An 11,380-nucleotide genomic window follows, 5' to 3' on the forward strand; every position below is an offset into this window, starting at 1 on the left:
CATTATGTGCTTACATAATTGCAAAAGTGTTTTCCAACGTTTTCTCAGTTAGTGTAAAATGGTATGAGATTAGTAAACAGAATGGGCCTTTGGAACATGGGATGAATAGTTGCTGATAATGGATTAATGTAGATATTGCATTAAAGATCAGTCACCCACTCAGATCGGCTGGTTTTCTGTCTATAATGGAGTGGAAATTTGTAAGTGACCCTAAACTTTTGACCGGTAGTGAGCATACCACTTTGTACTTCTTGTTACGGTTTTATTTTTTCTAATGAAAATCATCTTTAGTTATGAAAATAGTTTCATGTATTTCAAAATATAACACCAGCAGAAAATCATAATTTACGTGTATTGCATTGAATGAATACCTGACTGGTTAAACACTATTCAACCGCCTGCAGGATTTATTTTATTACCGTTTCCCCCTGACCCCTACCTGGTTATGTCCCTTGATTGTGATGAGGCCTTCTTTTAGGTCTGTGGCATCAACAGGCCAACTGCTGTTGTTGGCTCTCAAGACTTCCAGGTCCCACACCTCGGCCTAGATGGAGAGGAGGGGGGCGGGGGGGGAATTAGGGAGGCAAAGTTCCCACTTTTCTCTACGGATATGATTTTGATACCCAAAACACTGATACCATGTCTTCATGAAGCAGGGCTAAGGTCTGGCTGGTGTCATCCTGGTTCTCCTCATTTTCATCCTGGATGAACGGGCACCAGATGAGGCGACGGTGGGAGTTCAGTGGGTAGTCTTCTGGCCGTCGGACATGAACCACCACCTGATCACTGTAGGGTGCATGGGTTAAGGAAAATGGGACAAAAGACCAGTTCTTATACAATTTGTTTCTGGGATTACTATGCCAAAGCAGGTGGTAATATCACAGGGGTTTATGAGGCCGTTTCATCAGCTGCGAGTGTTTATTGGCACTTAAAAAAGTACACAGAAATAAGATTAAATAATCAGCCCAAAGGTAAGCACAAACTACTTCTACAACTCTATATAGAGACACACAGGCGTGCACATCCTCCTACACACTCATTTTAATTTCTCCAATGTCAGGATACAGTATCTTGCTTCCAGTGCAGGTGATCTGCCAAACCATCAGGTTGCCCGCTTCATCTACACAACCCAACAGGGAGGAGTCAAGGTGGGCAAAAGCCAGATCTGTGACAGCTCCAGTGAAGCCCTTCAGTAGGGAGCGCTCAGCAAAACCCACACTCAGGACTCTAATCATTGCATGGTTGTTGGCTCCTGAGGGAAGAGATGTTTATTTTAAAGAAAATCATAAAACATTGAGCCTGGTGTATCACAGCACTTTGATTTACGCAACTACAGACTCATAGTATTTGATTAGGGCTGTACAATGTTCTTTTATCGTCATCGCCATATCAACTAGCACAAAAAGATGCAATGTATCGCAAAAGACACTCAAAGATTATTTTGTGTTAGTTTAAAGAAAAAGTTACTTCTAAAATGTAACTTTTTTTGTATAAATTGTGCAGCCCTATAATCAATCATGTTTATCAAAATATCAGTTTAAGTACAAAAGAGGAATAATAATGGGTGGAAATCTAAACTAGACCTATACCAGAAGCTGGCAGGCTTTACCTGTTTTAACAGCCAATATAGAAGTCAGCTGGTAAAGTTAGCTATAAACTATATAAATAAAATTATCAATAATCCATTTTATTTCTACATTACAAACAGTTGTATGAAATGGCAGAGTTTTAGAAGGAGCCTCAACGACCACCCAAAAGCACCATAATATGATGTATATGGAGGAGAGAGATAGAGAGTGACTGAAGTGATTGAGTGACCAGTGGCGTTAGAACAAAGCCGTGAATCAGAGAAATAAAGCGTGTTTTTTGCCAATTCATCTCTAGAAATGCAACTGTAGCAAGCATCTACTGTACCTATCACTAATGTTATCCATATTCATATTAACACAAAGTAAAGTGGCTTGAGGTTAGAAGTTCTAACCCTAACCTTTAGTGCTGGCCTGGTACATTCTACCTGACCTCAACAAGAAGAAATAACTCCAGGGCTCTCACCTCTGATGGCATACGCCAGGAAGGAGTTGGACACGGCTATCAGTCTGCCATAATAATACTTGTGTTCCCAGTCGTACTTGGCAACGGGTTGAATCTTCACCTGGACAAAAAATAAATTCACCATTCAAAATGAATTAATGCGCTCTGAACAAAGGCCCTTTGTAACCATGAGGCTGTGGTCTTCAAGAGCCAAAGCCATGCCATTCAAATTGAAGACTAGATTTATATGAACATTCACTTCTGTGATAATTTACATTCCTTAAAACAGTTAAGCCATTTCCTTTTTAGGGATTTGGGGATCTGAATTTTTGAGGACCTTAGCTTGTCTCTAGTGAGTCATCATCACGACCACCTCTTACATGTCGGCGTTGTGGATTTCCGTTTTTGTCTTGCTGATGTATACACTTAATGGACAGTGCCATTTTGTTATTGCTGATTTGGCTCGTTACCTTGTTGCTGCCGCGAGCCTTGCTGTTGATGCTGGAATCTTGACTTGCCACAATCTCCACATTGTTGGAGGTGATGGGGATACAAGTGGAGCCATCGTCACCAGAAAGGCAGCTGAAATTGAAGTACATACAATTTTAGTTCTATATGGATTTATATATATATTTTTTTTGTTTTCTTAAAAATATTAAGTGCTTGCAAAACTGTATCCTGCATTTTTAATTATCAAAATAAAATAGTGGAGAAATATCTACAATGGTTCATGTGACAAAGTCAGTCAAACTGCAAAGTTGTGCAAATGACCCTAACTTATTGTAAAAACCAACTCACATTATCTGACACTCCTGAGCGCTGCTGAGGTCTGTGGAGATGGGTCTGGTAGAATTTGACATGGTTGACCGATCACTGCTTCCTAGAAGACCTGCTGCTCCCAATAAGCCATTCAGCTCTCCATTAAAAGATGGCATTCTCAGACCATCACCTGATGGTGTATCTGAGGAAGGACATTAAATGCAAGGGTTATATTTGGGATACTCTGTATAAAAGATGTAAATTAAACCCAGCTGGGAAATCCAAAGCCTGCAAACAGGTAGTGTTTATTCTGGAGGTTTCTCACTGTATTATTTTGACAGCTCTCACAGCCCAATAAAAAAACAAAAACAAAAAAACAACGATGTAAACATTTGGCGTTTCAAAATGCACATTTTTACTTTAGTTGTACTTATTAGAAAGTCATCACTTCCAAATTATATTTGTAAAGCACCACTCAGATGATAAATATTTCACGGAAAAGTGGTTAATAAAATCAAAGCAGCCCTTGTCCTTAGTAACTTAAAGGAGAATTACGGTTGATTTCAACATGTAGGTCTGTTTTCTTTTCTTTTTTTCTTTTTCTTTTTTTGTAGTGCTGTCAGTAGCAAGACAAATGAAAACAATCGGTGTTGTCTACACCGAGTTGTCCTACTAGAAGTTGCACCCAACAGGCTTACACCTGTTCTTTACTTGTAATGACAAAACAAAATGCCTGTTGTGAAAAAGATCTATTGGAATCAAGAAAGAGCTATTAGAGTAGTTTGCAGTCTGTCCAAATCTGACTATTTCAAAGAAGATCCACATCTATTACAGAACCACATCCAGTGAAATGCATGCTAATATGTTGCACACAACAATAAGCTCAGGAGTGGGGCAAATATTGTATTAGTCAACAGGTTTTAAACAGTTGTTTTTTTTATGCTTAGGCTGTAATGTTGGTCCAGTCTTACAAATAGCTTGGGGAAAAATGTTTTTGCTTCTCCACTGTCTAAAAGTATATAATCATGTGTAGCTATGTACGGTGTACTTCCCAAAACAGATAACGGCATATAGAAAAATTCTAGAATGCAAATGAATATGTCGTTAGTACAGGAGCAGGATAGTCTGCTGCAGAATGGAGTCTACACTTTATGAAACCTGCGATTTATTTTTCTCCCTCCTTCCTTTAACCTGTAACGTAAGAGTCTTCCTTGCATTAACGTTATTTTATCATTTTGACAGGTGCGAGTTTCAATGAGCAAGTATAACCGGTACTAAGTTGCGGTAACCACAACGGAACATGAATTAGTGTATCCAAATTAAGCAACAACACTGACCTTCTAGCTACGCAGTTATAGAGGCTCAAGCTAATTCTTGATAGCAATAAAATAATTCTGGCTAAACGGTGCAGTATGAAAACAGACCACAATTTACTGCTCTGAAGTTCCAAATGCAGAGATAAGTTTGATTAAAGAATCATTTGTTCTGCTTTGTCGTCGTCTGACAGCAAAAAAAAAAACAGCTTCCATACTAGCTCGTAACGTAACGTTAGCCAACGCTTGGGACGATAAAATATTAGAGCCCTTTCCGACGCAGTTAGCTAGCTAGCTAGCTGGCGCTCTAACATTACGACAAAATTTACCACATTCGCAGCTTCGCATAAAATTTAGACAATATATGTGTAGATTAATTTACATCGTAACGTAGCGTTAGGGAAAATGCTGTTAAGCTAACTTTACTCCAGTACGACAGCGCGCTAAACCAACCCCCGTTAGCTAAGTACCAATATAGCTAGCTAGTTAGCATTCATTTAGCTTCTGCGGCCTAGCTAAACTAGCTAGCTCAACCGCTTTACATTACCGATTCAACTTACCGGTGCTGTTCCCGGGACGGTCGAGCTTGAGAATGTCCCGGAGATGCTGGGTCGCACCCTCAATATCTATATTAGAATTGGACGCCATGTGTGAGGGAAAGGGGAAAGTGAGTTAGTTTAAGGGGAGATTATTATTTATTTGACGCGATGCTGTCAGTGTTCCCGTTCGTTCACCCAGAGCAACCGTCTAAACTTCCGTTATGTCCGTGTCGTAGATTCCGACTCGTGTCTGCGTCAGGTCAATGGTTCCTATCTCTTTTCTAATGTTTCTAATCATGTAATTTACAGACTCTACAGGGCATAACGTTAATGTCGCGCTCCACATTAAGTAACACTGGACATTTCAACGTCATGTCTGTAGCTCAACTTTACATTGTGTTTTCTCCTTTTTTTGTACACATTCTTTTCTCCTTGGTCATTTTGTAGCAGCACAGCATGTTGGACCAACCATCTTTCCCAACCGTACCAAATCCTTGATGTCCCGTCTGTGGCAGCTCAGAGCAGATTAACGTTACGATTTTCTGGTTCTAGATATGACATTAAAATGTATATGAATAAATTAAACTTGAACCAATGAATTGAAAGCTCAAACTCAATCAAAATGTGACATTACATGTATGAAATCATTCAGTGTCATATCCAAATAAGAGGAAAGTGGTTCACTCACGAATATGAATTTAGTTCCCATTTGCTTTTGTTTATTTTGAATGCCAAAAGGCATCTCACTGAGGCCTCCTGGTGGTACATTGCGCGCTATTTATTTATATATATATATATAGTATGTATGTATATATATATATATATATATATATATATATATATATATATATATATATATATATATACAGACGTGCTCAAATTTGTGGTACCCTACAGCTCATTGAAATAATGCTTCATTCCTCCTGAAAGTGATGAAATTAAAAGCTTTATCATGTATACTTGCATGCCTTGGTATGTATAGGATAAAGTAAAGAAGCTGTGAAAAGAGATGAATTATTGCTTATTCTACAAAGATATTCTAAAATGGCCTGGACACATTTGTTGGTACCCTTGGAAAAGATAATAAATAATGGATTATAGTGATATTTCAAACTAATAGTTCTTTAATTAGTATCACATGTCTCCAATCTTGTAATCAGTCATTCAGCCTATTAAATGGAGAAAAGTAGTCACTGTGCTGTTTGGTATCATTGTGTGCACCACACTGAACATGGACCAGAGAAAGCAAAGGAGAGAGTTGTCGAGGAGATCAGAAAGAAAAATAGACAGCTGGTAAAGGTAAAGGCTACAAGACCATCTCCAAGCAGCTTGATGTTCCTGTGACAACAGTTGCAAATATTATAAGAAGTTTAAGGTCCATGGAACTGTAGCCAACCCCCTGGGCGTGGCCGCAAGAGGAAAATCGACCCCAGATGAACAGAAGGATAGTGCGAATGGTTAGAAAAGACCAAGGATAACTGCCAAAGAGATACAAGCTGAACTCCAAGGTGAAGGGACGTCAGTTTCTGATCGCACCATCCGTCGCTTTTTGAGCGAAAGTGGGCTCCATGGAAGAAGACCCAGGAGGACTCCACTTTTGAAAGAAAAACATAAAAAAGCCAGACTGGAATTTGCTAAAATGCATTTGACAAGCCACAATCCTTCTGGAGAATTCCTTTGGACAGATGAGTCAAAACTGGAGCTTTTTGGCAAGTCACATCAGCTCTATGTTCACAGAAGAAAAAATGAAGCTTTCAAAGAAAAGAACACATACCTACAGTGAAACATGGAGGAGGCTCGGTTATGTTTTGGGGCGCTTTGCTGCGCCTGGCACAGGGTGCCTTGAATCTGTGCAGGGCACAAATGAAATCTCAAGACTATCAAGGCATTCTGGAGCGAAACGTACTGCCAGTGTCAGAAAGCTCTGTTCAGTCGCAGGTCATGGGTCCTCCAACAGGATAGACCCAAAACACACAGCTAAAAGCACCCAAGAATGGATAGGAACAAACATTGGACTATTGAAGTGCCTTCTATGAGTCCTGATTTGAATCCTATCGAAACTCTATGGAAAGACCTGAAACTTGCAGTCTGGAGAAGGCACCCATCAAACCTGAGACAGCTGGAGCAGTTTGCTCAGGAAGAGTGGGCCAAACTACCTGTTAACAGGTGCAGAAGTCTCATTGGAGCAGCTACAGAAAACGTTTGATTGCAGTGATGCCTCTAAGGTTGTGCAAAAAAATATTAGGTTAGCGGTCCCATCATTTTTGTCCATGCCATTTTCATTTGTTCTTTTTTACAATATTATGTTGAATAAAATCAAACAAGTCTGATTCTATTAAATATGGAATAAATAATGGTGGATGCCAATTACTTTTGTCCGTTTCAAGGTATTTCAGAGAAAATTGTGCATTCTTCGTTTTTTGTGGAGGGGTACCAACAAATTTGAGCACGTCTGTACACACACACACACACACACACTTATAAATTATATAAATTCACTCATAAATTCACTACCCATGTGAACTCTTTCTATTCCCATGCACTGGAGATCTTTAATGGAAAGGGTTTTTTAGGTGAAATGTCTTGCAATAAATAAAGTTACACATTTTATCGAAGTTTTACCTAAATCCACTTTAGAAAAGATGCTTCTGAAGATAAAGCCTACTGAAAGTTTTTGATTCTTGTTTACAAATGGACATTTTTGACATGGGATCCTCACTTAGCAGTGCAAATCATTTGTATTCTTGGACAATGAAGATCCTCAGCAAATTAAATGGAAATTCCAGTTACAAATATATTGTTTGATAAAATTAAGTTAACTTTGAGCAACTTTTGAAAACCTTTTAGTCAGCACGCACAACCAGAGCAAAACCTACCACACAAAATACTATACATTGTAAAGTATAAACAGTGGTAAGCTTTTAGAATATTTAGTTACAGCTACAACTAGTGATTCAACAATCCAACTTTTTTTCCTCCTGATACAGGGACTTATGGTCTCATTTTAGATATTGAGCACAGATTCAATACCAGTGCTATGTTATCCCAAATTTAAAATCTGTATACCTCACTGTGTGGAAGTTATTTATGTAAGGAGTCAGCAGCGCATCATGACTTGATGAATTAACTAATAGAGGGAATTCCATTATAACAAAGAGAAAACGCATTTACATGGATCGGTCACATCTGGTCGACACACAATCCACATAAGGTCAGTATTAGCTCAATACAATTTGTAACAAATTCTTAATCAACTAGATCACAATACATATTACCTAAGTATTGTCATTTTTTCCAGCTGATCCTCTGTAGTAAGATCCCTGAAAACTAATACATTTTCAAAAAGTAAAAACAATATGCACTTCAAGACATTTGTAAGAGGTTTACTGTGGAGAGATAAAGGACAGGAAAAACAGTTAGCCATAGAGAATGATATGGAGAGACGAGGCCACACCATTAAGAAAAAAAAGTCCAGGTTTTATTGTCAATTGTGGCTGCAGTCCATGTTTAACTGCCAGATGTGAGTGTGTGTGTTTGTGTGTGTGTGAGAGAGAGAGAGAGAAAGCGAGAGCGAGAGAGAGAGAGAGAGAGAGAGAGAGAGAGAGAGAGAGACAGAGAGAATATGCAGGAGCCAATCACACAGTATGGTCAAACTTTATGTCCATGATTCTTTGGTTTGCAAAAGCAAAACCTGGCATGAGAAAGAAACACGAAAGTTAACAATTGTGTAAAGGAAGATAAAACTCAGTTAAACACACTTAGTTAACACACAAGTGGCATCTAAAAACAACTTAAAACACAAGAAGTCAGAAGTGATGAAGCCAAATCTGAACATGGATCTACAAACCAGTCAACAACAGTGCTAAGAACTGAGTTAACAGCAGTGGAGTCCACAGTGGGGTAGAATGGGTTAGAATGAAGTAAAGAAGGGTGGAGAGCAGAGCATGAATTAATGGCGTCGGTCAGAGGTTTGTCTTTCTGGTGGACTCCCAGCGTCATGCAGATCAGCGGAGTGGCAGACAGGGGCATCTGATTGGTCGACCGGCTCTCAGCAAAGAAACGCATTGCAGTTCTACTGGCTGGGGTGGTCTGAAAACCCACCTGGATGAGGTTCAGTGATTGACATCTAGAATCCGGTGTTTGCTTGTTTGACAAGCAGACGTAAATAGACAGCAGGAGGGAGGGATGAGTTCTCTCTTCTCTCCATCCTCAACTCCTATTTCCCCTCCCTCCATACTTCATCACATGGTGCCCTTCACTATGGCCGCCCCTGTCCACCAGAGTGGGGCGGGGGGTTAGCCAAAGTTATGAATGGCCAGCCTGAACATGTCATTGGTGCACACCCATGCATCGTTAATGTTCTTCAGGATGAAACTCTGATGGAAACCCATGATTGGGTCGTCATCTGCCTGCAAACACACACACACACAAAAATTGGCAGGGGATCAAGACAAAGTCAGCATTACAGTAAATTAATTTATCAGTTGTACACATCAAAGTCAGTATACTAGTTGTGGGGAGTACCATTCAATGAAAACAGTCAGGGAATTCCTTCTGTGCCAAGTCAGAGAAAATAATGCCAATAACGTCACCCAGGATTGGCGTTGCAGTCTACCATCTCAAAATTGTAAGCCCACCTTTAAGGTAGGGTAGTGGTTTTTGAAGATAAGAGAGATATGAGAAAAGAAGAAGACATACTTTATTGATCCCACAGGGGGAAATTACACTTTGAAGGTGCCTTGTGAGTTTTCTTGTAAACAAAGCTTTTTGATTTCAGTGTTTCTCACCCAAGCACATTGTGTGCATCCTTAAAGGACATACAGTACATGGAAATGCATGTCCCTCCTTCTTATTTGTAAAAGAGATAAAAACACAAAAAACAATGCAACTGCAACAATGGTTGCAAATTGAGAATAAGAAAAAAAATCTTGTTCAATATCTTGTTCAAGTTTTCAATGTAGAAGGACTGCAGGAAAAGATGCTCTAGTGAGGACAAGCACCAGAGCAGACGGGCAAGTTACCTCTGAGCACACGTTGAAGGTGGTGGCTGAAGCAACCAATTTTACACCTCAAAGTCTGTTTACAGGTCTTGGGGAGTACTACTCCATATTATGTGGAAAAATGTAAGGGAGTACTCTTAAAAAAAGAAAAAAAGGACCTACACAGTTTGTCTGTTTGATAGTATGGTAATAGGAATGTTTTAAAGCATAGGTAAACAGGAACCATACGTTCCATGTGTGATTATTTGGCTGTAAAACAAGACATGCTTTAAAATAAGGTAGCAATGATAGTGTTACTTACTTTTAGCTGCCCTACAACCATACTCAAGATGCAGCAGTCTGGAGTTGGCTGGTGGTCCTGTGCTGTTATACTATGCGCTATTTTTGTGAAAGGTAGACTCTGGCACACACAGATGGGAGGAAAACACACAAGAGGAAAATTAATACAGATATAGTACCATGTAATTATTAATGCTGAAAGAATTTAAGAAAGTTAAACATTTACCTAAGAATCCTCTAACTTATCTTGAACTGTTTTCATTAAAACGTAAAATAATGCTAATAGGTAGAACCTGTAAAGAAATCGTACTATTTACTACCCCAAAGAGGTTGGAGAGAAACCAGAGTACTTGACTGCTGCATGTCTACTTTTACAGTGAGCAAGTTACTACAGTGCATGTAAAAGGGTTGTCTGATAACCTACAGTACATAATACCCTGGTTCCTTGTGTGCATCTAAACGTACTGACTGACATTGCCAGTGCGTTTCTCACTTGGGCCACCCACCACCTGTTAAATATAACCTCTGGATATAGTATAAGTTAGCAGGCAGACTTACAGCGAGTTTCTCAACAATTGCTCTTTTTCCCTGGAACTGCTGTCCTTCCCATGTGAGACATGACGCATCAATCTATGTTGAGCAGGATAGACACACACACAGAGAGAGAGAGAGAGAGAGAGAGAGAGAGAGAGAGAGAGAGAGAGAGAGAGAGAGAGAGAGAGAGAGAGAGAGAGAGAGAGAAAAATTCATTAATACGTTGTGTATTCTTTCTTAGTTACACTGTAGATACAAAAGTCTGATGGAGATAATTTGATGCATAAAATTGAAATAATAAAGCATTTGTTGGTGTATGACAAAATGTTTACACACAAGTAGGGCTGGATCCAAATATTCGTTCAATGGGTAGGTATTTGATTTTGAATTTTGGGATTTGAATATTCAGTTGTTTTTTTTAACATGCATGCAGGCTGAAATTTATTGTAGTGGTTGTTGGAATCAAGCCACTAGCTGCTGGCTCATTTATGTCGTGCATCTGAGCTAAGAACAGAAAAATGTTGAGTTACAAGCGAGCATGTGTGAAGACGTCTGTAATGGTGATACTGTAAAGCAGCTTGCTGTTTTCAGGCGATCTGATAAAGATTAGGGCTGCACAATTAATCAAAATTTAATCACGATCACGGCTTCCCACGATCAAATCTGCGTCATTCCGATTATAGAACGCTGCAAGTTTTTTTTTTTTACAAAGCCAATCTACCGCTCCGTAAACCACTGTCTGATCATGAGCCAGTCAGAGTTGTTTCCTGCACCGTGTAGCTTAGCTTTCTAGATGTAGACAGTCACAGAGGACAGAGTACCGTGAGGAAAATTCAACAGATAGCAGTCGGTTTTACGTCGGTTTTAAGGTTTACCAGTTTACTAGTAAACAACATTTTGTCCCGTCTGTGTTGTTTTTCAGACA

The 11,380-nt window shown here is 39.4% G+C and overlaps 2 protein-coding genes across 4 annotated transcripts in view; both read right to left on the bottom strand.

Moving 5' to 3' along the window:
• edc4 (enhancer of mRNA decapping 4) overlaps nt 1–4,899 on the bottom strand; it is a 38,742-nt gene extending 33,843 nt beyond the window's left edge. For both annotated transcript variants that reach the window (XM_032524137.1, XM_032524136.1), the window contains exons 1-7: nt 4,664–4,899; nt 2,830–2,992; nt 2,502–2,613; nt 2,053–2,152; nt 1,066–1,252; nt 639–786; nt 440–544 (exon numbers count right to left, since the gene is read on the bottom strand). In XM_032524137.1, coding sequence (XP_032380028.1) covers nt 440–544; nt 639–786; nt 1,066–1,252; nt 2,053–2,152; nt 2,502–2,613; nt 2,830–2,992; nt 4,664–4,751 — 903 coding nt within the window. In that variant the 5' untranslated portion in view covers nt 4,752–4,899. The remainder of the gene's footprint in view (nt 1–439; nt 545–638; nt 787–1,065; nt 1,253–2,052; nt 2,153–2,501; nt 2,614–2,829; nt 2,993–4,663) is intronic.
• Nucleotides 4,900–8,098: 3,199 nt separating this feature from the next.
• nutf2 (nuclear transport factor 2) overlaps nt 8,099–11,380 on the bottom strand; it is an 8,999-nt gene continuing 5,717 nt past the window's right edge. For both annotated transcript variants that reach the window (XM_032524179.1, XM_032524180.1), the window contains exons 3-5: nt 10,480–10,551; nt 9,944–10,042; nt 8,099–9,051 (exon numbers count right to left, since the gene is read on the bottom strand). In XM_032524179.1, coding sequence (XP_032380070.1) covers nt 8,938–9,051; nt 9,944–10,042; nt 10,480–10,551 — 285 coding nt within the window. In that variant the 3' untranslated portion in view covers nt 8,099–8,937. The remainder of the gene's footprint in view (nt 9,052–9,943; nt 10,043–10,479; nt 10,552–11,380) is intronic.

This window comes from Etheostoma spectabile, chromosome 8 (assembly GCF_008692095.1).
Source record: "Etheostoma spectabile isolate EspeVRDwgs_2016 chromosome 8, UIUC_Espe_1.0, whole genome shotgun sequence".
In the NCBI taxonomy this organism is placed as follows: Eukaryota; Metazoa; Chordata; class Actinopteri; order Perciformes; family Percidae; genus Etheostoma; species Etheostoma spectabile.